Source organism: Chenopodium album, chromosome 14 (genome assembly GCF_948465745.1).
Source record: "Chenopodium album chromosome 14, dcCheAlbu1.1, whole genome shotgun sequence".
Lineage (NCBI taxonomy): Eukaryota > Viridiplantae > Streptophyta > Magnoliopsida > Caryophyllales > Amaranthaceae > Chenopodium > Chenopodium album.
Window position 1 is genome coordinate 1192621 of NC_137847.1, and position 26161 is coordinate 1218781.

The 26161-nt window shown below is 35.2% G+C and overlaps 4 protein-coding genes across 4 annotated transcripts; 2 read left to right on the plus strand and 2 right to left on the minus strand.

The window, feature by feature from the left end:
- The first annotated feature begins 1339 nt into the window (after nucleotides 1-1339).
- LOC145579776 (uncharacterized) lies at nucleotides 1340-3046 on the plus strand. Its single transcript, XM_081637029.1, has 2 exons — nucleotides 1340-2169; nucleotides 2744-3046. Exon 1 carries the CDS (start codon nucleotides 1405-1407, stop codon nucleotides 2164-2166), a length of 762 nt encoding a protein of 253 aa, XP_081493155.1. The 5' UTR covers nucleotides 1340-1404; the 3' UTR covers nucleotides 2167-2169; nucleotides 2744-3046.
- A 2160-nt stretch (nucleotides 3047-5206) lies between these two features.
- Nucleotides 5207-6716, plus strand: LOC145579677 (serpin-ZX-like). The gene is made up of 2 exons (XM_081636913.1): nucleotides 5207-5587; nucleotides 5793-6716. Exons 1-2 carry the CDS (start codon nucleotides 5207-5209, stop codon nucleotides 6714-6716), a joined length of 1305 nt encoding a protein of 434 aa, XP_081493039.1.
- A 586-nt stretch (nucleotides 6717-7302) lies between these two features.
- On the minus strand, nucleotides 7303-14365 carry LOC145579777 (uncharacterized). Its single transcript, XM_081637030.1, has 6 exons — nucleotides 13733-14365; nucleotides 12243-12329; nucleotides 11583-11747; nucleotides 11382-11468; nucleotides 11190-11261; nucleotides 7303-9417 (listed from the first exon to the last, which is right to left on the minus strand). The coding sequence occupies exons 1-6, from the start codon at nucleotides 13919-13921 to the stop codon at nucleotides 7459-7461; spliced, it is 2559 nt and encodes an 852-aa protein (XP_081493156.1). The 5' UTR covers nucleotides 13922-14365; the 3' UTR covers nucleotides 7303-7458.
- A 3886-nt stretch (nucleotides 14366-18251) lies between these two features.
- Nucleotides 18252-22700, minus strand: LOC145579678 (uncharacterized). The gene is made up of 10 exons (XM_081636914.1): nucleotides 22439-22700; nucleotides 22276-22343; nucleotides 21836-21897; nucleotides 21593-21742; nucleotides 21147-21323; nucleotides 20412-20450; nucleotides 20098-20310; nucleotides 19655-19763; nucleotides 18380-19572; nucleotides 18252-18266 (listed from the first exon to the last, which is right to left on the minus strand). Exons 1-10 carry the CDS (start codon nucleotides 22648-22650, stop codon nucleotides 18252-18254), a joined length of 2238 nt encoding a protein of 745 aa, XP_081493040.1. The 5' UTR covers nucleotides 22651-22700.
- Between the last annotated feature and the right edge of the window lie 3461 nt (nucleotides 22701-26161).

Below are 26161 nucleotides of genomic sequence, written 5' to 3' on the forward strand. Positions count from 1 at the left end.
AATGTAAAGAAGCTAAGGCAAATCATGTTGTATACGAGTATAAGCAAGTGAAAACCAGAAACCAGACATACTAGTAAGTTTTGTTGGCAATTGATCAAGTTTTGTTGATACTATGGGCAGTCATTTCAGCTCCAGAAGAAACACTAGTATCCTTTTGTCCAGATATCTTTACCAAGTTATCCATATTTGAAGTAGGAAGTACTATCTTTCCACAATTTTAAGCTTTTATAGTCTGACTGATTAAAAGTAAGCTATTGTATGTAACAACTAACAACATAATGCTTCATGCAAAAGTTAAAAACTTGTAGACCCCTCACTCTCCATAATTTATGTTTTCATCATTCACCATTATATTATTATTTATTTAACTTCTTTAAATCATAGTTTACACATTTTTAATTAGTTGATTGTAGTTATAACATAATCCACTTAATAAAATGTGTATATGTTGATTAATTTATTAAAAGTCAATGTTGTTACTTTCAAAATATTTTAGGCATTAATAATGTATAAATTAAAGTGGATATTGTGGATCTATATTGAGTAATCTATTTCAAGCTTGTTCTTACTCTCGAGAAATTTGACAATTTTTTTTTTTTGTTTGTTTGAAAAGTAATACTATCTCCGTTTCATATTTTGGGATATTATATGTGAGATATAAAATATTCAAAAGTTGCAAAAAATACGAAATAGAGGTAATAGTAATTCTACCAAAATTTTGAATGAGATCACTATACTAAAGTGGTACGCCCCTTTACTATCATATCGCTCAAAACTCACAATGCAATTATGGAGTTAGCTCATCATACATATACTCAGGTTATGGAGTTAGCTCATCATACATATACTCAGGGGCGGATAGAGCTTACATAAAGGGTATGTAAGTGCATAGCCCTAAGTAGTTATTTATAATTATATGAAGCAAGCAATAAGATTAGTTCAGCTGGTTTTTTGAAACTTCCTAGGAGTTATGGCTTGTTAATTAGTCACTCCCATATATATATTGTATTGAGATTAATATTGCAAGAAAACTATAAAGATTTATGATATTACTAAACCAAGAAAATGTTGAACTATATATGGTTATTTATTTTTCTAAGTAATGGTAAAAAAATGTTAGGAAAAAAAAAGGGGTGAAAGCAACTGTGGGCAAAATGCAATAGTAAGGTTGTTTTATGCCAACTAATAGTGGGGGAGTATTTTTGGCAGCCTCTTCTTTGGCCTAGTCCCAATGCTTTGTTCACGTGAAATGCTGCTTCAGTGTTCTTTTTTTTGTTCTCTTGTTATGTATGCATAGATTTTCCCTTATTTTGCCCTCTATATAATCTACACTCTTTTCTTCACTACTCTCTACCATTACACTTCCTACTGTGCTCTTCTTTCTCTTCACTACTACCTTCTATCATGGACTCCTCTAAGTCCTCAGCTCTTCTCTTCATATGCATGCTTTTCATTTCCTCGGCCGCTCCCATTTTGGGCTGCGGCTATTGTGGTGATCAGCCATCCCCCAAGCCGGGCAAAAAACCCTCCAAATCACCAACCATTCCCAAATTGCCCGTTCCACCAGTAACTGTCCCTAAGTTGCCCGTTCCCCCAGTGACTGTCCCTAAGTTGCCCGTTCCACCAGTAACTGTCCCTAAATTGCCACTACCACCAACAACTGTCCCAAAATTGCCCGTTCCACCAGTGACCGTTCCCAAGTTGCCTGTTCCACCAGTGACCGTCCCCAAATTGCCCTTGCCACCTACTGGCATCCCAAAATTACCCGTTCCACCAGTGACCGTTCCCAACTTGCCCGTTCCCCCAGTGACCGTCCCCAAGTTGCCCGTTCCACCAGTGTTGAGCCCACCATCAGGCCCAAGTGACGGGCCGTGCCCACCGGGCAGCAGCCCATCAAAAGGACAGCCCACATGCCCAATTGATATCTTGAAGTTGGGTGCTTGTGTGGATCTTCTAGGTGGGCTAGTCCACATTGGGCTTGGTGATCCAGCAGTGAACAAATGTTGCCCAATTTTGCAAGGACTTGCTGAGGCAGAAGCAGCAGTTTGCTTGTGTACAACACTCAAAGTCAACCTTCTTAACCTTAAACTTTACGTTCCCATTGCTCTTCAAGTTCTCCTCAGTTGTGGCAAGAACCCACCTCCTGGCTTCACTTGCTCTGTTTAAATGGTACGTCACTTGACCATTCCCCCTATTACTCGCACTTAAATATTCTTTCGCTGCAATTTAAAGATTTCAAATGAGACAAATAAAATAAAAATAGAAGAAATGTTAATTAAATCACGCTATAATAATATAATATGTCTTATCATCACAACATTATTATATAGTACAATTTTATGTGTTACTCATAGTCATATATACATCTTTAGTACTATTGTGAGAGAATATTTAAGATTAGAATCCAAATTAGGATTTTAGCCTAATGTGCCAAAATTATTATTAATATAGATTATTATACATTATAAATAGTTGATGTACTAATTCAATATAACGATGTAAGAATTATCTTTTATTTAATTATTTAAAGATTGTCATCTTAATATCTTCTTATTTATATTTCTCCGGATCGGATAACATTATAAATAATAAGATTGAATTTGACGTCTAAGTATTTACAAGGATTGGGCCCATTTATGTATGGACATTTAAGAAATTACCTTATAGTTAAAATTAAAAATAAATATATAAAAAATTACTAAGATTATGAATTTTAATTTTGTTTTTGTATTATATATTGCAGGTTGGTAGATGAATTACGATTTAACGAATGGATGATTTTGACATGAAAGGATGTCGGGCATCCATTATTTTTATCTCTTCCATTAACTTGTTCTACCTCCTCATGTAATATTTTGGATTTGTTAATTCTTGTTCATTGAAATTTGGTAGGATGTTATTTGGGTTTATTATTGAACACATATTTTATTTGTAATGACTCATATGTTATGAGTTAAAATTGCTACATTCATAATATTATGTGTTGTACCACATTATGTTATTATTGTAAGTTGTAACCAAGTAATGCAATGGCACATCCCTTCAATTTGTTTCGTCTTCCTTATCCTTTATTCTATAAGTTAATCCTTGAGAAATTTGGTGTCCACATATATAATCGTTTAAATTCAATATTTGATAGTCTTTGTACCATGAATTTCCGATGCTAAATATTATAAGAAGAAAATTTCCATCAGGAGCATTCAATAATTTCTTCAAACAATAAGGGTCTATTCTCATACGATTATTTTCAGTTTAGTTCAGCTCAGTTCTAATAAGTTCAGTTCAGTTCAGCTCCTAATTTCCTTCTCTTATAAAATATTAAGTTCAGTTCAAAACTAATCAGTTCAATTCATTTCAATCAATAAGAACAGGCCCTAAGATTCATAATCAATTGGTTGTGTTATCGTTTACCCCAAATTCACTTAGGCATAGACGACATATCAAGTCAATTAATTAGTGAACTTAATTGGTTAGTTTAGGTTAGATATAAAGTTGATTCGGATCATTTTCATTCTAACCTTTCGGTTATTTTGGGTTTTAGGAAAAAAAAAAAAACCTTCTATATTCAAAAAAAAAAAAAGGCGAATTTTAATAGAGTTTATCATCACAAGAGACACAACTCCTAAACACCACAGAAATGTAGGGTTAGAATGTGATCTCCTTACTTCCAAAATTACAAAGGATGAGGAAATAGCTAAAATTTATGCTCTTGGTTGATGATGAATATTCACATGTAAGAGATCAAACTCTTTGCAACCACCCAAATAGTCTCCCTATCATTTCATTGATCCAAATTACATTATTTTTTGGTGTTTAGAGAGCCACAAAATTAAAGGCAAGGTGAGAATCGATCCCAAAATCTTTTGGAACCGAGAGGGATGCTCTAACCACTTAACTACTTGAGCTATACCTCACTCTCTTGATCCAAATTGCATAAGTGTTAACTAACTTAATTATGTATGAGATGGTCCATAATCGTCGAAAAACGATAAAGAATTGAACAATGATTGGGAAATGGTCTTCCTTCTCATTAGGGAACAGAGATAATTCAAGTTTCATCGTTAAAGTTAGGTCGTATTTTACACAAAGTGTTGGAATATTCTACGTAATTAGTTTAAATCGCTTGTATTTAGATTTTGTTTAAAAGTTTTTATTGTAAAAACCATGTAGTCTTGTTCTTCTACTTGGTTTCGGAATACTAATTTTATAAATAGTTTGAGTTTAACTTTAAACACTTAAAATTTGGTTGATTGCAATCAATTGATGTTTAAAAAATCCTTGTTAATTAAGCTCAAAATCAAGTCTAATTTGTGGTGAGTATTCTGTATCGAACTAATTAGGTTAGATTATATCTTAGTGACTTTTAGTTTTCAAACTAAGATTTACACCGCTAAAAATAAGTTCATTTCAGTAAATAATTAGTAACTAAAGAATATAAATACAATAGAAAATTAGTATAAAAAAAAAAAATCAATTCAATAAAAATAATTTCAGTTTAGTAAAAATAATTTCAGTTCAGCAAAAATCATTTTAGTTGAACGGCGCCTTATTCCTCATTAGTGGCGGTTCTGGGCTGAAGCAGAATGGTCGACGGAACAGGGCCCCAAATTTGAGGGCTCCACAATTTAGATATACTAGATTAACCCCGATGCACAATTTTAAAATAAGAATTAAATTATAGACTTTTAACAATACGTATTAAAAGAACATAACTTCCTCATTTTTCCTAACTAATTTCTAATTAAATATGAATATGCAATTCCCAAAAGTGCATAATTTTCTTTTTTAATTAAGAAATTTTAATTAAATCATATTATTAACAATTGTTAACAACTCGTAAATTACTAAATAGCATAATATGTGTAAAAAACCCAAAATTTAAAATTTAAAAATTCAAATGAAATATAATTCAAAGCTATGTTAAATAGGGTAGATTAAAAAGGAAAAAAAATTTGCATTTTGAAGGGAAAAAATTAAATAAAAAAGTAACACGTAAACAATGATGACATCAGCGGTTATTTTATATATATATATATATATATATATATATATATATATATATATATATATATATATATATAATTGTCCGGCACTGTTGTCTGTTCCTCATTAATTAACCCTAGCCAATATCATCCTTTTTTATATATATACATCTACCTCACACATCATTAATTTCTCAACATAGTTACTAGAGAACGACTAAAGTATGGATTTTAGCGTAGATGTTGCCATGCACAAATTAGTAAAGGAGGCACAATCCTCCGATAAACCTTTAGAAAACGTTGTTTTTTCACCTTTTGGTATGTGTGTAACATTAAACATGATTGCCAATGGTGCTAAAGGTGCAACCTTGCACCAACTTCTCCATTATATCAAACTTCAAAGTGTTGATGATTTGGCCACTCAAGCTTCTAATTTTATGCAATTAGCCAAATCCTCCGGTTCCAACGACAACGATGACGATCTGGTTATATGCAACTTCAATGCTGTTTTGGTGAAGGATTCAATAACCCTTGATAAGAATCACCAGGGTTTTCTTGAGGATGTGTACCAGGCTAAAGTCAAGTATGTTGATTTTAAGCAAAAGGTAAATAATCTCTACTTTTGTTATATTTTAATCAATATGAAAGTTGAATTAGGTTACGCTACAATTTAGGTTAAATTAATCCAAACCTTCTAATTTGACGAGTATAACTTGAACTATTAATATTTCAAAATATTATCAAATGTCATGTCGTATTTTTTTTTCTTTTTTCAATAAAGACGTCTCTTTAATGATAATTTTGTTTTAGGATGAAGTAGTTGCTGAGGTGAATGCATGGGTTGAACAAGAGACAAAAGGCCTCATCACTAAAATTTATCTTAATGGAGCCTTTGATTCTCCATTTTTAACCCTAAGTCATGCAAATGGACTCTATTTTAATGGGAAGTGGGAAAATGAATTTTTGGAATCAAACTCGAGAATGGAGAAATTTTACCCTGTAGGTGAAAGAAAACGGTTCGTGCTCTTCATGAAGGATTTCGAAAATTTTTATGACTATGGTTCATTTGATGAATACAGAGTTATTAGAATTCCCTATAAGATCTCACATGACTATGATCAGAATCTCTCAAGCTCGAGGCGATTCTCTATGGTCATCATCCTTCCGAAAGCAAGAACAGGGCTACCAAAATTGATCGAAAAGTTTCAAGAAAGCCCTCATCTTCTAACAAGCCAGCATTTGAAAATGAAGAACGAGCTGATAACGTGTTTATGTATTCCTAGATTTAAGCTCTCGTACAATTTCATACCTTCGGATGATATGCAAGAATTGGGGTTAACATTGCCATTTGATTTCCACGGTGAGCTCGATGGTGTGACTGAAGATAACGATCACGCCATCTCACAAAAAGTCTCTAGAATCACCCAACATATCCAAGTTGAATGCAATGAGAAAGGAACAGAAGTAATAGCTTGCAATTATGACTCGAATGATTATATGGAATTAAGTCTTGAGGAGTCACTGCCTCAAAAGCCAACTATACAGTTCATTGCCGATCACCCCTTTATCTTTATGATCAAAGAAGATGTCAGTGACAATATATTTTTCCTCGGCGCCATTTTCAATCCTCTGGATAAAGAAAATGAAGATATGTCTAACTCAACTACCTTCAATGAATCCGAATATGAAGAATCTGATGATTCTGATGCTATGGCTTATAGTCAATTTGATTAAACTGCTCTTTCTCTTTTCTTTCATATGATATCTAGTTTGATGGAAATTTTGTTCAAAAGACGATGAGATAATTACTATTTGATCATATATACATGAAAACAATTAAATATGTTATGTTTTCAGTTTCCCTTCACTTGTAACTTGTAACACTCCATAATAAAACCAGTCTACATACTTACATATCGACCTCAATATCTGAAGTTGAATACTAGATAAATGACCTTTACTTCTTACGTCGTACTCTATATGTATTGAACAAGCCAACAATGAATATTTCCGACTTTTTCCAATAAAAGTTCAGAAAAAACATTTGAATTCAAAGAAGAGAAAACTTGAAAGAAGGATCTGGCTTAATTTGTATGAAAAGAGCTCATGTTGCTCTTTTTCTATTTCTCAATTAACATAAAAATGACTAGCCACTAAAACATCAACAATTCAATAACTACAACTCGCATCTAAATGACTAAATGACACTATGGCAGGCATTACACTGACCTAAGAGAAAACGTTGGCCAAGCCACACCATCCTCTCGGACCCTACATCGGCTACATGTAAATCTAGGAGGAAAATTTAAGGAGAGAAAAATGGGAAAATGAAAATATTTATTCTCTGAATCGAACTATATTTATGTTACAAATACTTTGTAAAGATTGGGTTACCTACCTTTCATATCTGACACCGCGATATGGACTACATGACTAAGTGCAAATGAGAGAAAATGAAGAAAACCGACAATAGAGATCAAGAAGCGGCTTTTGATCTTGAAGAGAAGGGCAAGAACTGTACCCAACAACAACGTTTCAACTTGATGAGAGCTTCTCGAGATTTAGCAAGCTTCAGATCCAAATAAACTGCCATGAGTGCAGCTTCTTGGCTAGCAGGCAGAGTCGCCAAAGCTTGAGCTGCATACCGACTAGCCTGCTCAAGTTCTCCCTGCAAGACATGCATGGATGCTAAGTTCACATAGAGTGCTCCCCGGGCTTCCTCTGGTGAGAGAAACACGTTATCTTGTTGCTCCTCATACACAGAAGCCCTAGCAGCAGTTTGTCCGGTATTTGAATCTTCAGCGTCCAGAGTTTTCTTTGCCTGCCACTGTCTACAATCATCTTCACTGTAAGGCAATTCCACATTTCCACTAGCTAAATAAGTAGAGAGATGTTCAGCAGCTTCTTTCGGTCTGTTCAGCAAGCAAAGGGCCTCAGCTGCATAAACATGCCCCAAAAAGGCATTCATTCGGGAACATTCAGGTATATTCAGGAGAGTTAGAGCTGTAGAGAGCGCATTAAGTGGATTTCCTAATTCAAGCTCAACAAATGCCAAATCAATAAGAATTGCCTGCTTGAGCTTATGATTTTCTCTTTTACAAATCTCCTCGTACTCAGATAGGGTGTTTGCTGCGGCTGTATTAGAATGAGCTCCACCTCTCTGTTCTTTTGCATCTCCATTTGTACTCATTTGACCTGAACCTGCTGTGTCTTTAGACTTCGTATCATTGCTTCCCAAGTTCTTGTGAGCCAAGTTCTTTGCTGTTACTACATCAGTAGATTCACTTTCCTCTGCAGAAGATTTTGTCAATGACCCAGACTTGATATGCTTCAACTCAGAATTGCCTAGCAAGTGAAGGGAGTTTAAAAGACACTGTCGGGCAAATGACAGAGATAGCGTTGGCTTGCTATTTTTGTCAAGACTCGAATCCTCCCTGTGATCGGGATTAGTGAAACCACTTCTCAAAGAACCATTCTCAAAGGCAAGATGTCTCCATTTCCCTTGCCCAATAACTTGGACCTTAACCTGTGATTCATGTCTAGGGGTCTCAGTACGCTTTAAGAGTCCCTTATCTAGCGCCATTAGGCAGCATTCTGCAAGTCGCAGCCACAGGAGAGGCCTGTCGTAGAAAACCAAACAGGCTTTCAGAAAAAATCGAGCAGCGAGAACAGGTTTACCACAGGACAAGTATTGCACACCACAATTATATGCTATGAGAAAAGATTTGTCTTGAGAAAATGTGGCTAGCTTCCGAGGCTTTTCCTTCCACAATGATGAACAATTGCTCAGGGCTTTGTGGAAAAATATGCTTGATGTGTGTTGATTCCCCTGTTGATAATAGATGCACCCAATGTTATTGTTGATTATAATTGAACTTCCAACATCTGATTGACTATTTGATGCTCTCAAGAGTTTGAAAGCTTTAGGGTAGTTCCCACGAGCATATTCAAGCTGCGACTTCAGTAGTAGAGCCCTAGAAGAATCTATGTCACGTGCAATGTTCATTGCCAGCTTTACTTCACGCTTAGCTGCCTTCAGATTTCTGGTGAGGAGCAAAAGCTGTATCTTGTAAAGGGGCAACTGTAACCTCAAATTAATGGTGGGTGTAGACCGATCAGCTGGTGTCCTTAACAGATCATTTGAAGTTGACAGATGAGATGCCCTGGAAATATTCTGCGCGCTTATATCGAGTGTTGATAGCAAGGTCTCATACTCAATCGTTTCATCTGATAGTGTTCTCGATAAGGAACCTTCTGAGGTATTTCCAGCAGCAGTCCCTTCAGGATTAAAGTCATCAGAGGCTGACGAATTATTGGGAATTGATGAGGACTTCACTACAATATTTGAAGCTGGTTGCTGCCCTGTACTTCCACCATCAGCTTGATTGAGCATATAGCTTACACCAAAGGCCTTTTCAAGATAGCTTATTACATCCTGAAGGAGAAAAAAAGTAGGCTTTTAAATAATTCTAGAAATAAAAAAGAAACCATACTCAAATGTAACATCAAGATTTCCAATGTTGCACAGAATTATTATATTTAATACAATTGCAGCTGCAGTGGCTAGGATTTAAGGTACAACCATACAGCATCCAGCTCTTCAAAGACTTGATGTAATTATTAACTTAAAACTGTTATACCCAGCATAGGAAAAATTCTATGCTTCACCCTTCCAAGGTGGGAAGAGACTGATGTAGTTTTCTACTGAGTTTCAAGGTTGCAAATTTAATATCCAAAAAGTTATTGAGCGAGTTTGCCACATTAGATGCTTTGGGAGTAATGCATGGTACAAATGGTGCTAGATATCCCTTGAAAATTATACCTGCTGCAAGTCAATACAGCATACTCACTAGCCTATACACAAATCCATCTTTGACAATGCATGGTACAAATGCTTTGGAAGTTCTTCGTTCAATGATATGGGTCATCTACCACAACTACTTGACTACAATTTTCTTATGCACAATCTAACATAAAATCACATCAATCCTAACAGCCAGTCTGTTACCAGAAACATGAACAGTACACAATTTTCAACAAACATGCTCAGCCCTCCCCTCAACACACACACACACACACACAAAATAAATAAATAAATAAATAAATAAATAAAAATAATCTAAAGCTAGGTTCATGAAGAGCACAAATTGCAATCCAGAAACCTAAACAGTCCACGTTTCAGACTATATCCTCCCCTACACCTAATAGCCAACCTTTTCCCATAGAAAAATATTAGAGCTATCTCTGGTGCTAGGATGACAGGGTCATAAGGTCAATCCTCTTTGTTTTCTCAAAACAGAACAGTCTTCAACAACCATAGCCTTGGATTGGATGAGGGAAAGATGAGCCAGAAAGCAGTGGAGAGTTCCCTTATATTGAGGGACATGCAATCTTCCACAATTTATGGCTTAATAATAAATAAATAAATAAAAAATAAAAAGATTGTTCAAAGGTAAGAAGTGCCCATAAAAAATTGCACCTAATTTAACACCAAGATGCAACACAACTGCACTTTCAAGTTCTAAATTCTTCAACCAACCAACCGCCGCATGTATTCTTGTTTCATGGGTGACACTACATATTACTACTGTGGGTTTTGTGGCAGCATTACTTCTTCCTCCAAAGTAATTCTCTGCAAATACAATAAGGAAAAGCTTGCATTTTCCACCACAGGTTAAAAGAAAATATGTGTTTTGTCAAACAGCAGCACACAAACAAAAGTGCTTCCTCTGAAGGTTAATTAACCGCAGAAACTAATTGAGCCAAACAAATAGTTTCAAATTTGATTCCAATATGTCATATATGTGCTCATACAGCAGCACAAACAAACTAAACATTGACTGCTGTATCTAACAATAGAAAATCAACCAAAATAAACACAAACCCTTTTAAAGACCTATCAAAATCCAAATGGTTTACAAAACCCTCTAGAGATGTCATCATGAATCTTACTCCTTATTGCTCAACAAGTCAACATATCTCATTAAAATCTACAACCAACCAATTGATCCAGTTGGGAACAGAAAGACACTCCCCAACAAGAAACCGAGATGTGATGACAAAAGGTGGATGTTAGGCAACAATAAACAAGAAAACTACATGTAAAAAGAAATATGAAACGGAACTAGTAATTTGATGAGTATGCTATATAACGATGGTATCAATTAAAATCAACAGTGATTTAACTCATTCACAGTTAAAACTTACCGCAAATTTAGATGCCTCTTGAGTCACAAAAGCAACATCCAGCAGCAAGAGGCAAACATGAAGAGCTGTGGTCTGTGCTTTAACAATTCAAAAGCATAGAAAAGGAATCAGAAAGATACATATTTGCATCTGTAAAAAGAAGAAAAAAAAAAAAGAGACGTATCTCATAGTATATAAAAAGACATAACTTACCTCATCTATGGGTTCAATATTCTGAAACAGTGGCTCCAAAACTGACAATGCCTTTGAATACTCGTGAAGGTGGAATAGGACAGTTGCCTGCAATCGCAATTAAACAAACAAAAAAACTAAATCCCTACACAAATTATTAAAAGAAGGCAAAGCATAAATAAAATCCAACATTGTGAACGTGAGATACTACTTAACACATACAATGTTTAGCGCTGCCACAGATGAATCAAATTCATCTGTGAAAACTGTACTGGGGCTGTTCGCCAAATTATTAGTTCCTTTGGCTCCAGAAATGGCTTTATTAGCAGCTTGGGAAGCAGCATCTGTTTGCTCTCGGGATGCACGTGCAAGATCTTCACTTTTCCTCTGGAAAATATAGAGTTTTCTTAAATCCCAGCTTATCGTTTCAAATAAAATGTAGATTGTAAAATGGAAGAAGTACAAAATTCCAGTAGAGTACAATAAATCCATTATGAGACTAATATTTCAATTTGTAACAAATCAGCAACAAATTTAATTTTAACTAGACCAATTGCCTAACTATTGTGAACTGCCGTATTATACCTAGATCATGGCATGCTTTTACTACAACATTTCCATATTTTACTTTGCCAACAGTTATTGTCAAACAAAAAGTGCCACAAAAAAATTCAACACATTCTAGAGAATTGGAAAAAAAAATTCAACCAGCATATTGCTAAAAGGCCAAATAGATTGTTCTCCTTCTATTTCTTCCTACTACACTTAATTTGACTTCATATTACATATTATCAAACAAGAGAAAATGAGCAGCTATATTATGAGAACAGTCGCATCACTCCCATGCAACATGAAACAAAATACTAAGATCATATTCCATACCTTAACATTGACAAGGACTTCAACCAACTTCTTTGGATCTGAACATCCATCACGCAAAAATTTTGCCACCGCAATATTATGCAAAATCTGTAAACATAACTTGCACATGAACAACCAACCATGGAAAGAAAAAACAGACATCGTCTATGATCTACAAATTAATCAAGCCAGATATCATACACTCATAGTTTAGCATCAACACAGTGAAAAGAAACTCTTCAAGTAATTGTATAATCAGATTCCAAACATGAAGAATCTAATACTTGTACAATTCAATAAAATACGCACAGTATACAATTTATTGTATAACTGTTGATATGAACTTGACATGAAATATCACATAAGCAGTTTCTTCTGAAATATTCAAAGAGAAAAAAAAAATAGAGATAATGAAAAGAGCAACAGCAATTTCTCAAGATGAGAATTAGGCTCTTAACACTACTATTCAAACTCCATGATTACCACTTTAAATCCACTTGTGCCACAATCACAAACACTTTCACAAGCAAAAGGAATACAATTGGCTAATTGTCTTGCATCTTAGATTGAAAATTTCAAGAAATAATTATTCCTCAAGATCTCAGTAAGAAGCAATCATCTTGCATATCCACCATTAAAACAAACTAATCATCATTAGTTGATGAAATTCACCTTTAAAAAAATGGAATCAATTGTCCCTCACTATAACTTAAAACGCAAGATAAGAAACGCCAATCCGTGCATATCCACTCGGAACATAATCTACCACAAAATTAATAGTAATTTAAATTCTGATCCTCCAATCCGTTTCACCAGCAATTACTCGCTAAAAGCTCCAATCTCTCAAGCTCTAGAACTCAACTGAGAGAGCCTTACTCAGACAATCAGAATTCTCAGCAAGCATGAAAACAATTCACCAGACTTCAAAACAAATATACACACAGAACTAATCCCGTTAACATTAATACATGTCCTCACCAAAGCAAGTTACTATGCCCTATCACAAATAAATGATGTGGAAGTAACTACATCATCTTGCTACCATAAGCATAAGTAGTGAACCAAAGTGCACACATCCACACTTCCAAAGCAACTTCGTTACATAACCCGTTCTCACATACTAAGTAAAAATTAATAGATAAACTACCTTATCTCTCCAATCTATCCAAATAGAGCAAATTGAAATCAAATGACGAGAAACCAGTGAATTTCACAAGTTAAAAATAAGTATAGATCCATTCAAGCTACTAAATGTGTAATTCAGTATGAGAACTATCACCAATATGAGTTATGAACTAGATGAAAGTAACTTATCCAAATGTTTCGAGTCAATGACAACTAAACTATTTAACTTTACAAGCTAAAAAGTCGATTCCGGTTACACTATAGATTAATTCATTTTAAAAACTATCTAAAAGATGAATTATGAACTAAAACACAAATGAATTAAGAACTAAAACACAAATGAATTACGAACTGATTATAAACAACAAATAATAATCAAAATATACCTTTGGATCACCTTCCTTCTTCTGCAACAATTGATTGAGCACATCAACACATTCCGAAAACTTATCAGATTGAAACAAGGCAAAAGCTTCTTTAGCGAGCAAAGCAGTGGCCGAAAGAACACCGTCGTCATCGGAACCTTCTCTAGCCACATTAATCGAAGAAGACGAAATTGAATCTCGCGAATCCATCCGAAGATCGAAACAATTTCAACCAAAAATCACACTAAAAATCCAGCAAAACCAAAAAAAAAAATGCAGTTGAACAAAATCGAAAAATCAAACCCTAAATCTTCCACTAAAACCTTCAAGAAGAAGCTAAAATCTCAGAATTGCATGCTTCATCGAAGAAAATCAAGGTTCCATAACCAACAACTAGAGAAGAGAGAATCGATGAAAATGAAAACCCTAAATCAGTTGAGAAATTCGCCGATTTGAAAGTGACGAACAATTTTGATTCTCCCTCCTAAAGAAATGAGAGGATGAAGAGATAGAGAGAGAAAATGGGGGTTTTTGGGAGGAGAGAGAAAGAGAGGGATTGTGTAATTTTTGGTTTTTGGGGAGGGTTTCTTTGAGAAGGCCTGAGTTTTTCTCTTCTTTCGACTTTTTTTTTTTTTTTTTTTTTTTTTTAATTTATAATAATGTTATTAATGGATTTCTTGCCTGCTAAAATCAATCTCACCTCTACTTAATAATAATCCTCCTTTAACACTTATTTTCTTTAATCAATTTTTTGAATTGCAATCCTATAAAATAAAAATTCTTTTAGTCTCTCTCCTACCACCTCCCCACCCCTATAAAACCCACCTCTTCCTTGCCCCCCCCCCCCCCCCAACATCACACCAACTTTACCACCACCCCCTACATCAAAAACCCTCCCGCTTGAACAACCCACCTCTTCCCCGCCCCCCACAAACGGCGACCACCACCCAATCCCCTTGCGAACCAAACCCCACAAATGGCAGCCACCATCCATACCCCCTTGCAAACTCACAACCCCATTCAAGCCCAGCCCCTTGCGAACGCCCCCCCCCCCCCAAATAACATAATGGTCAAACTAAAAAAACATATTATGCTCGCGTTTTTTTTATGCAAACGAGGCATACACTAAAAGGAAGAAAAAAACAAAAACAATAAAACTAGTCTATCAAGGAGGTACTAGGCGAGGAAAAGCCACACCTTGATTGTCCTCATTGAGGATCCTACGAAGTTCCAAAGGAACACTACCTAGAATAAGAAGACTACCTAATTGAGCCACCCCACAATTGGCAAGCCAGTCAGCTGCACGCCTGTACGGTTCCCTTCGCGAAATACATGAACCACCATGACTTCCCAATCATCTTTATTTAACAACTCATGATAGTAGTTAATCAAGTGAGCACAGTCATCGCTTCCACGAACATCTAAGCTAATTTCTTGAACACACGCTTGATTATCGAGTTGGATTTGAAGTTTGCTTATGTGAAGGTTATGAGCAAGTTCCAGACTTCTCACCAATGCCATCACCTCAGCTTTATACGCGTTACATTAGCCATAATTAGCAGAGAAAGCTGAGATGAATTGCCCACATGATTTCGAATAATAGCACCCCACCTGCTGGTCTAGGTGATCCTTTTGTTGCCCCATCAATGTTTAATACGAACCAGCCATAATCAGGTCTACTCCAAGCCATAGTGAATTCAAATTTGCTGCAATTAGCTTTGTTACCTTCATTTTCCAACTTGGCATTAAGGCTTCGCAAAGTTTCTTCAAATCTTACCTTGAGAAAAGCTCGCGTTTTTTTTAAATATATGTAATGTTCTTTTTTTTGCTCACGTTCTCTATACATATATAAAATATTCTTTCTGGGTGCACCATAGTTTTTTCAATGAATTACATACATACCCCTTATTATCCACCAGATTTGATATATGTAACCAAGATAAACTCTGGTTGTGTTTAGTTCACCTTATTTTAAATCAAATCAGAAAAAAAATAAAATTAAATAATAAAAAATAAGTTTTGACATACTTTATCATTTTATGTGTGAATTTTTAATTACTACATATCTTTAATTTCTTACGTGTGTGTACCGGGAGTTTTTCAGTTTCTCAGTAGAGCTACTTTTTGTATCTTTGATTTCGATCACATTTCTTTTGATGGTAATATTTGTATATACTACTTCCTCCGTTTTTTTTAAGTTCTCCATACCCTTGGATACATAGTTTTTTAAGCAAAAGAATAAAATAATAAATTGATGGAGAAGGTTAGGATTAAAAAATTTGAAAAAAGTAAGTGAGAAAAATATGATTGACCACTAAAAATAATGTGAGATGGAGAAAATATTATAAAATGTTAGTGGGATTAGAAGGAAGAAAGAGAAATATTATATAATGTGAGTAAGATTTTCACTTTTAATAATAGAGCACTTAAAAAAACAGCCGTTTTAGAAAAGTGAGGCACTTAAAAATAAACAGAGGGAGTATAGAACTATAGATTAGTATTTTAATTCGGACAATGCCAAATACATTGATACTATATAATATGTAATTATACATTTAGTACACATGACTCCCTATTTTCTTAAATAAATTGTAAATTTACGTTGTCATTCACGATAATCCTGGTTACAATTCGAACTTCGAAGTTGATTTATGTTTTCTAAAACTAAGTCACAAAAGAATTATGAACATTAAATTATCAACAAAACTATTCCACTAGCAAGAACGCCAAGAAGACCAACAGAAGGTGTCATACTCTCACAAAATCAGTCTCCAAGTTTAAAGCAATCACCCAGATTTTCTGAGCAAATTCAAGATTAACTCAGAATCACGAACGTTCTCAATGTCCTTACTATCTTGTGAATCCTCATGATATCCTTGAGAAAAATCAGCACCTGTATAAGTTCGAACTCCAGGACCGTGTCCACTACAATCTCTCAGTCTCCCTTGTTGTGCTCTTCTCACTTCCTTTTGATGTTCTGTGAGCTCTGACCTCTTTCGTTTCGTGCTTGGAGGAGGCAGCGTGCTCTTACAAGGGGAACCATCCACTACATTTTCCAAAATTTTTACTCGTTTTGAGCACATATTTAATGTAGCTGTTACATTGTGTTTTGGAAGAGAAGTGACAACTTCCAAACTCGAACTATTTTTCTCCAATGCTGGTGCTTCCTGTTTCTGATCTTTAGCTTTCCAACTCGCAACAGCTTGTCTAAAACATTGAGCAAGCAAGGAGGAAAATCTAAATGAACCTGATCTCCATAAGCAGAGTTCCAAAAGGTGATCGTGGTGTTGGAAATAGAAGGGTTGGGGTGGTCAAGTGTTTTTTCGAGTAGAGGTGCTTGTAACTTAAGGAAGGAGGAATCAAATACTATTGTTGGCCAGCTACGTAGCAAACTTCTAATAATTTCTTCCCACAAGATTTGCAGTTGACATTTGATGCTTTCGCAGTTTATCACAGACTCTGACAACCAAGGAAGCAGGGGATCACATAGAACCTGATAACAAAACACTGTGGGTAAAAAATTACATATTATTTCGTGGAAATTTCCTGATAACACAGCGTAAGGATAAACAATTCAGTAAGTGCAGGACTAAGACCTTAAACAAGGAAATAATATCTTCTTTCCACTGAAGGCAACTGACTATGTATGTAAATGGGGGGAGTATCCTGCAATATACAACATTAACAGATTAATATACTCCATCTGTAGAAAATAGGCATACATATAACTACAAATGTAATTGTCATGTATGATCTCAATATGTAACCTTGAAATAACATGTTCTGGTGTTTCATTAATTGTGCTCATGAGATTTATAAGCCTGCATTATCAAGGGAAACATAAACAACAATCAGGCCTCTACAGTGAGCCGACATGTAAAAGACTAAAGGAGTAAAGATACGAGTGATGAAGATTCACAAGTTATAAGAATCAAGAACAAAGATGTCAGCATATTTCTTAAGAAAATTTATTCTAACCTGCATGAGCTGGGCCTAAGAAGATGAAGTCAGTCCAAAGTAGCAGCACAGTATGTAAATTTTGGCAATTTTCAAAATTAAAAAAATTAAAGGCAAGTATATCTAGCAGAATTTAGCACAAAAACTAGAAATCACCCCTCTATCAAAAACTGGCAGGATCACTAAAGGCCTTGTTTGGATTTCACGTCTCATGTATTTTGACTAGATGCACCTGCTGCACTATACATTTTACACATAGCTATTATCTTGAAATGGTTTTATACATTATACATAGAAGACCAGCCAAATAAAATTAACAGGGAAGAAACAGGAGCCAGGCCAGGGCCATTACTATAAGGCAAGTAAGAACAGATACAAAAAAATTTCAAGGGTAGAAAATCATAATAACACTGACCTGGCTATAAATTCCAAGCAGTTGTTTATGCCACTGGATTCCGTATAATCACACTTAATTGCTTCAGAAGTGACCTTTTCAATATGCAAATTCTTTAAAATACACTCAGCTATATTCCCGCAGAAAGAGAGAAAATGGTATTCCTGACTGTTATCAGGAGGATCAACCTCACCCGTGTTGCATCTTTGAAGGAGGAAGCCATTCAAAGATGAACAAAGATCTTCTGCAAAACTATTCTTATTTTGATTTTCTTGCAGGATAGTAGAATTCACTAGACAATAAAGTGACATCCACACTTTTTTAACTTGTGAAAGGTTTTCTGAGAAACATGAAGAAGCTACAAGGGAATTGCACTGCTTTTGGGTGATTACTGGTTTCTGAGAGGTACAGACAATGAGTGGATAAACCAAGAAATGGCACAAGGTAATACAAACAGTACTAGCAGGCTGGGTTCTCATTGGCATCATATCCTTAGCACCATCTAAATATTCCTTCAAACATTGGGCAATTGTAATCCAAACCCTTAAGGAATAGTGATCAAAACGATCATACAGGATAACAGTGATGGCATGGATCACTTCTTGAGAATCATACGATGATAGCACGCGTGTAAAATAATTATATGCTTCTTGTAGAGTGGAGTCACCCGACCCAATGCTGGCTTCCTTATTGCTAAGTTGAACCATCAGATAAAAGTAATGCACAGATAAATAAATTATTGGTGGAACCATTTCAATAAGCTTTGTGGGGCCTATTCCTGTCAGCATATTGCATGCAACTTCATCTGTAGATCTACACTTCATGACTAAGGCAACCTTATAAAGAGAGGAACCTAGAATAGATGGATCAAGCTCCTGAGTTACGGCTTCTAAAGTCCATAGGCAAGCAAGTTGAAAGTCATTTGTTGCATCATCCACACTTGAAGCAGTGTCACAAACAGTCTTTACAAACACCAAAATATCATTCATGGACTGCATAACAGTATCATAATTAGTTGAAGATTTCATAAAATCTATTTGAACACCTTTCAAAAAGAAACAGAACATCCTCGTTGCAGCATCACAAACCAGCCTCTTAATATTGGCGCACAAAGTAGCTTTTGCTACTTGACAGAAAATCATCTGTATTGTTCTCAGAAGAAAATCCACCTGACTACAGTCCCAAGGTAGCCATCTTATAGAGTAGTTTTTTAACGTAGATTCCTCTGATAACGATACAAGATTTAACTTATCAGTAGTTACAGGTGATATTTTACCATCAACCTGGGTGTGCGATCCATAACTTAAAGTTTTTGATTGGATAATATCATGAAGCAAATCCATGCAGAGTCTCCACCTCCAAATATTATTGTCTTTAAGTCCAATATTAAAGACTACCTTAAACATAGGTTCCACAACTATACCTTGAATATGAGGATCGTTTACTAGTGTATCAAGCTTATGTAACAGATAGCACCACGTGTTCAGGCAAGATGATTGGACAGAAAGACCTGAAAATGCTTCAAACTTTTGTCATAATTCCAACTAATGGTGTCATAATTCCAACTAATGGTGTCATAATCAGCTTCAAACTTTTTGAAAATGCTTTATTTTGGGCAGTGCCTCCGTTAACTTGTGAAGTATCACCACATTCTTTTGACGGAAGGAAAATAAGTGCATCTATTAGACCTTCCCATGCTACCTGCACAGCAAGCAAATTATCTAAATGTCGAGAAAGAGCAAAGGAATACCATGATTCCTAAACTGACAGTACTTTAGGATCTTGTTCAAAGGCATGCCTGAGTTTTAAATTTACCAATCATAAACTCATTTGGAAACATTTTAACAAATTATTACACCAATACATGAACTCATTTTCCAAAATTTATCAATGTGCATAGCCACTTTGCCTATTTTTTTACACCTTTCTGAGTTCATATACACAAGGTAGCTGTGTTTATGTGGGAGAATCTTCACAAGATAAGTACATCCAATAATAAGCGCTTCGTGAGCAAAAAAATGGTACAAAAGCTTACCTGTGTGGCAATCTGGATTTGTGGGTCTGAATCAGAAAAGGTTTGCTCAGGGACTTTGAGTAATGCATTAACCAAATGCCTACTCCTCATAGAATATTGTCCAAGAATACGAATAAACCATCCCCATGCTTGGAGAGCCTGAACTTTCTTTCCATGTTTCAGCATTTCGTCCATCCCAGAAAGTAAGCTTAGCTTCATGTCTTGAGCAATGGCCTAACAAAAAGCACCATATAATGAAAGTGGGCATTGTGCATTAGCTAATTTTTAATCCATGGCCTGTTAGGAAAAAAAATCATGAAAACAAGATAATGCACCATCGTGTAATTCTTCTCCAAATTACCCCATCTATTATCCTGAGAGAAGACATAAGGAAAGAGCACTCTAATTAATCAAAATATAGCAAGAGCAAAGGCCCATAACCTTCAGCTAATAAAAGAACTTATTAATAAGCCTTCAGCCATCTTGTAGATACAAGAGAGGGGCTAATAGCTTGTATAATGCAGACAAAAAGGTGTAATTGACAATACCAAAATGGTTCTAAAGCTGGATACATACTTTGGAAGAGGTAGTCGCTCAAATACATATGATGGCTGAAATCTAACTCATCTCCCTATTACTTTATAGAAGTTGCTCCATCAAGAGGCCCATAAGCAGGGTCATGGAAGAATAATTTCATCACATGTTTTGACAATACCAAGATGGTTCTAAAGCTAAATACATACTTTGGAAGAGGTACTCGCTCAAATATATATGATGGCAGAAATCTAACTCATCTCCCTATTACTTTATAAAAGTTGCTCCATCAAGAGGCCCATAAGCAGGGTCATGGAAGAATAATTTCATCACATGTTTTGGCATAAAGAGAAATACATTAATATTGATGACTAGATAATCACAATGAGAAGCAAAATGGTCGGGTAAATTCAAAAAGGAAGAATAGCACAAGAGAACAGTTTCCTCTGCCTCACAAAAATTGTAAAATACGAATACATGATAGTGCCCTTGTATTATCGGTTTCTACAGTGAAAGTCACCACCATTCATCCATACCTTTGAGAGAGCCAATTGTGGAGGAACAATTAGAAACTTGATCTTCAACAAACATCTTATGCACATATCTCTCTCTTTCTTTTCTCCACTTAGAAGTCTTCGATATATAGAAGGTGCCCATATAGATGACGATTCTCTCATTTTTTCACTTATCTGATTTGCTAACTTCATGACAGCCTGTAAGGAACAGAACCCGCAAAAAAGAGTAATAAACTTAGAAGCTTTACATCAATCCTTTGTGCAAAGGGATTTAGAATCGAGAACTTACGACACACCTAGAACTTTCACTTGTAGGGAAGATATTGCATAGCAGAAAGTAAGACTTTTTCACCATAGTTTGAGTCCATTGTCATTGAAATTATTCACTTTGCAGTTCACACACAACAAATAAAGACAAACAGGAATAATATCTTTGAAATATATACCAGTCCTGAGCTAGAAATTACCTGAATAGCCTCAAATGTTGTAGATAATGAGCCAGCGGGGTTGTCAAGGGAATGAACAATAGCCCTCAACAAGGATTCAAAGTGAGAAGCTAAATGTGATGCATCTAGCTGCTGAATGGAAATACACCACACGCCAAGATTGCAAATCACCTGCATTCAGGCCAACCACGCACTTCAACATGTTAAGGTTCAGCAGCTACAAGTCTACAACAGCATCAACAAAACATAACATGGATTCACTACCTTAATTTTCGTTGTCGTGATCAGTCTAGCCAATGACTCAAGCACTTGATCAACATATTCTTCTGCAATTGACCACTCCACACAATCAGAATGGTAATAAATATCCTCAAATATGAACATATGTTACTAATTCATATTCTAATTCATTTAATTCCCCTTGTAGCAAGTCTTAAAAACAATTCATAGTCTATGGAAAATCCTTCATCTAATCAACAATAACATGAGCCACTAAGCAATCACTAGTTCATCACTCAGAGTTCCGACACAGTTCATCAAGCACAATATACCGTAATACATTCATAAAAACACAATACAAAAATTTGATTGCTGCTATCATAAATTAATTATCTTATTCAATTAAAAATAAATAAATAAATCCCAATTAAACTCAGTAAGAAAACCAAATCAAAATAAAAAAGAAGAAAGAATTGAAGACATACTCGAAATCGCTACAACGAAAGAAGGATGATAAATTATGAACCCCAAACACTTCAAAGCCAGTGTAGAACTGCAACAAACAAACCATAAAATTAAGTGTTAAATCAATAAAAATCCTAAATTTAAAACTAAAGAAACTAACTTTAACAAATGAATTATAGTTACGTTTCTTCATCAGCATCAATAATTCGAATGTCGGCGATAATCGAAGAAATGATAATTTTATTGAAATCAACAAGAAGCTGAATTAAGGAATCATCAGTGCTCGCCTGCTCTTGAAGATGTTGAAGAGTTGAATAAGCAAATGATTTTTCTGATTTTGAAGAAGAACAAATTAGGGTTTTGATTTGTTCCAATTGCTCAGAAAAATTCGACATTATTTTGTTGGATTTTCAGATGATTGTATGATTAGGTTCAGAATTCAGGTGAAATTGTTAAAATTCAATCGAAACCCTAAATTGGGAAATGGGAAGGGTTTTTAATTTTCGCGCCATTTATGATAGATTGGGAAAAAGGGCGTTTGTTTTTTTGTTGGATTTGGTGGGAATAAATATATGGGCTATGGGCTTAGCATAGGGAGCACTTGGTCCAAAGAGAGTTTTACGCTCGTTTAGATGTCCATAATACAATCAGGTGTACCTACATATTACAAGTATATATTTAAGTCATTTTCAACGTTTGCTTATTAGCGCTGATATTATAATATTTCCTCCATTATGCATTATGTACAACAATTTTTAAAAACGAAAGTTACACATTATGTGCAACAAAGTAAAAATTTCTATTTATAGTAAATATTTTTGTGTAAAATAACCCATGTGCCCTTACTTAAGTTGAATAACACACATTAAATTAATAAGATTATATGTTATTATTATATTAAACTAAATTAATTCATTTATGATTTAATCCCTAATTTAAATCTCTCTCCTTCCTCACAACCATATCCACCGCCATCATCACCAAGTTTTCTCTCACCTCCACCACAATACCACCACAACAGCCATCACCACCACAACCACAACTACTTTTCACTCTCTTTTCTCACTGCCACGACCCCAACCCACCTCCAGGCCGAAACCCCCCACCCAGCCGGCCACCCACAACCTCGAACTCCCACACCATCGATGTCGCCCTGAAATTCGCAGAAACCTTCCGACCAGCCACGCCGAAACCAAAAGCCGTTTCTCTTTCTTTTTTCTTCTCCGAAAACCACCACCGATCGAGTCACTACTCTTCTTTTCCCTTGTCAAAGTCGTCGCCGACTCCTTTTCCCCTTTGTATAGCCGCCGATCATCCTCAAAATTGAAACCCTAAAAATTGATCAGGTTTTGTTGTGGCTGCGAATTGGTTGAGGTTGGTTTTCGGTGGTTATGGAGGGGTTTCAGATCTTGGTTGTGGCTGCGATTTGGGTGGGTTGGGGTTTCGGATCTTGGTGGTGGTGGTGACTGGGTTACGAGTTGCGGACTTGCGGTGTTGATGCGAGTTGTCTGGAGTGGGTTTTGGGTGGTTATGGTGGGGTTTCAGATCATGTTGGTGGTGATGAGACGGGATGGGGTGGTGGTGGTGAGATGGTGATTACGGGATGAGGTGGTGGTGGTTTCGGGGTGTGGGTGGATGTGGTTAGTGGAGGAGTGTTGTTAGGGAAAAAGAGGTGTTGGTGGTGTACTGGTGGTTGGGTGGATGTTGTTGTTGGTGGGTGGTGTCGGGGAGAAGACGGCAGTTGGTAGTGGTGGCCTGGCCTTATCCTTCTTCTCTCTCCTACCTTTAATCACACACCCTTTACTTTGTTAATCAAACATTAACAAATTTTGTTTTGGAAAACGTGCAACAAGGTTTGTTGCACATAATGCGTAACGGAGGAAGTATTAATGTTTTAGAATAGTACAATGAATTCATAAATAAAAAAAGTCATCTAACAACAAATGCAAAATAAAACCGACTTATTCTCAAGTTCTTACATCTTAAGTTATGCTCACTTAATTTGAGATTAGACCGAGTTTAAATCAAAGCAAACGTAAGTAATTCTCAAGTCATCTCGTATCATCAACATCATATGATAAGTGCTTCTTCGGATACATTCTAAAGAAACTAAGCTTTTTCCGCATGAAAAAATAAAAATAAAATTGAAAGCTAAGCGCTATAATTTGATATCCTCATACACCATAAACCATGATTAAGTTTACATATTCCATGACTCATCAACATATTTTGGATAATAATCCATTAATCTCACCAGTCTCCAGTTGCCATTTGGATCTTTTTATTAAATTATGATAGAAATTTATGTAATCATGTTGTCTAAGAGCCTTCATTATGCTTCCATAATATTTGTTAATGAGCTAGAGGACCCTCCATAGTTCTTGCTTCTTGATTCGTGAAGAATCCAGTACATTATACTGTGGTAGATGTACGCTTTGACAATGAATACATATGTATGCACCACAATATACCCGTCGATACTTAATGTGCATCAAAAGAAGTAAAGAACATAAGTACCACGTTGTTCAACACAGACACGAGTATATATGATACAAGAACATGTTATATGTTTTATTTTATAGCACTTATAGAAATAAATTAATTGTTTTAATCATAATATCGTTTACTCCATATGAACAGAGTAGGAGTGTAACATGTATATATTATATAAGTGTTTTTTCGATTTATAAATACCGTGTATGTATGTTTGTGATCTAATTTACGATCACATACTCACATGTATCAATGTATGGTTTTTTTTTTTTTTTTTAACTATTGCACCTACTTCTGCCAATAATTCTAATATGTGCCGTCTTTTTCAACTTTTTTTTTTTACTTTATGGCTTGCTTTTCAAACTTGATAACTTATCAAATTCGATGATACACTATTAAATTCTTGTAGAGTAGTGGAGACCTTCTCAGTGACTCAGTTGCACTATAACATGCACTAAAATGCCTTATATGCTACTGTTTTTTTTTTTTTTTTTTTTTTTTTATTTTATTTTTTATACGGAGTACCTTAAGAACTATCCAAGCAACCCGATCTTTTGATTGCTCATTTGGTCATCGGGGTATCAACCTATAACCTATTGATCTTGTAACCTTATATTCAGTCTATCTAATTTAATTTTATCTATGAAATGTTAATTAACAAGATTTCAATTGGACAAACTAACAATAATAATAAGGGACAGATGAGATACTACTCCGGTAATTTAATCATTAGTTAGTAGCATTTTGTGACATACAACTCATTGACAAATTTCCATGCGATGTACAACAATGTCCACTTTCAATAAAAATCGTACCTCTGCCTTTCTATTAGGCTAACATTTGGAGGCATATCATGAAATCAAAGCACTAATCAATAATTAATTTGGGAAATCATTCTTTCAACTTTGCTCATGGTAGTTATAACCTAGCTTATTTCTTGAACTACTGTTCTTTGCGATCGATATTACATCTTTAATTACCTTATTATTAAAGAGGAGGATGATCAAATCAATGATCAACTAAAATACGACATATATGGTCTTACCCAAATAATAATCGTAACTAAATGGTTTTCTAAAATGATGTTAAATAACATGTCATTTAAAATATTATTCCAGATATATATCAAAGCAAGTACGATATCTTCTAAAAATATTACATGTAGAGGTATCAAAATCGACTTGAAAAAAAAAAAGATTAAAATCTGTCTAGACATAAAAAATTTAGTACTGAGTATGAATAAAAATTCAAAATAGACATAACTTGATTTGACAATCCGACTCGAAAACCTGAATTGACACATACACTTGTACCGTTGTACGCATGTGTTGTGCACCAATGCACACACGAAGGCATGAAGCTAAGGTAGTTGAAAAAAGAACAATTACGGTATCTTTAAAGACTCGTGCAAAA

Excerpts from the sequence above, each read along its gene's own strand:
- LOC145579776 (XM_081637029.1), top strand. The coding sequence starts at position 1,405 with ATGGACTCCTCTAAGTCCTCAGCTCTTCTCTTCATATGCATGCTTTTC.
- LOC145579677 (XM_081636913.1), top strand. The coding sequence starts at position 5,207 with ATGGATTTTAGCGTAGATGTTGCCATGCACAAATTAGTAAAGGAGGCA. Across the intron at positions 5,588-5,792 it reads ATGTTGATTTTAAGCAAAAG|GATGAAGTAGTTGCTGAGGT; the intron begins GTAAATAATCTC and ends ATTTTGTTTTAG.
- LOC145579777 (XM_081637030.1), bottom strand. The coding sequence starts at position 13,921 with ATGGATTCGCGAGATTCAATTTCGTCTTCTTCGATTAATGTGGCTAGA. Across the intron at positions 11,748-12,242 it reads AAGTCCTTGTCAATGTTAAG|AGGAAAAGTGAAGATCTTGC; the intron begins GTATGGAATATG and ends TATATTTTCCAG. Across the intron at positions 11,469-11,582 it reads CTGTGGCAGCGCTAAACATT|GCAACTGTCCTATTCCACCT; the intron begins GTATGTGTTAAG and ends TTGCGATTGCAG.
- LOC145579678 (XM_081636914.1), bottom strand. The coding sequence starts at position 22,650 with ATGTCGAATTTTTCTGAGCAATTGGAACAAATCAAAACCCTAATTTGT. Across the intron at positions 20,451-21,146 it reads CACAATTGGCTCTCTCAAAG|GATAATAGATGGGGTAATTT; the intron begins GTATGGATGAAT and ends GTCTTCTCTCAG. Across the intron at positions 19,573-19,654 it reads AAATAAAGCATTTTCAAAAA|GTCTTTCTGTCCAATCATCT; the intron begins GTTTGAAGCTGA and ends AAGCATTTTCAG.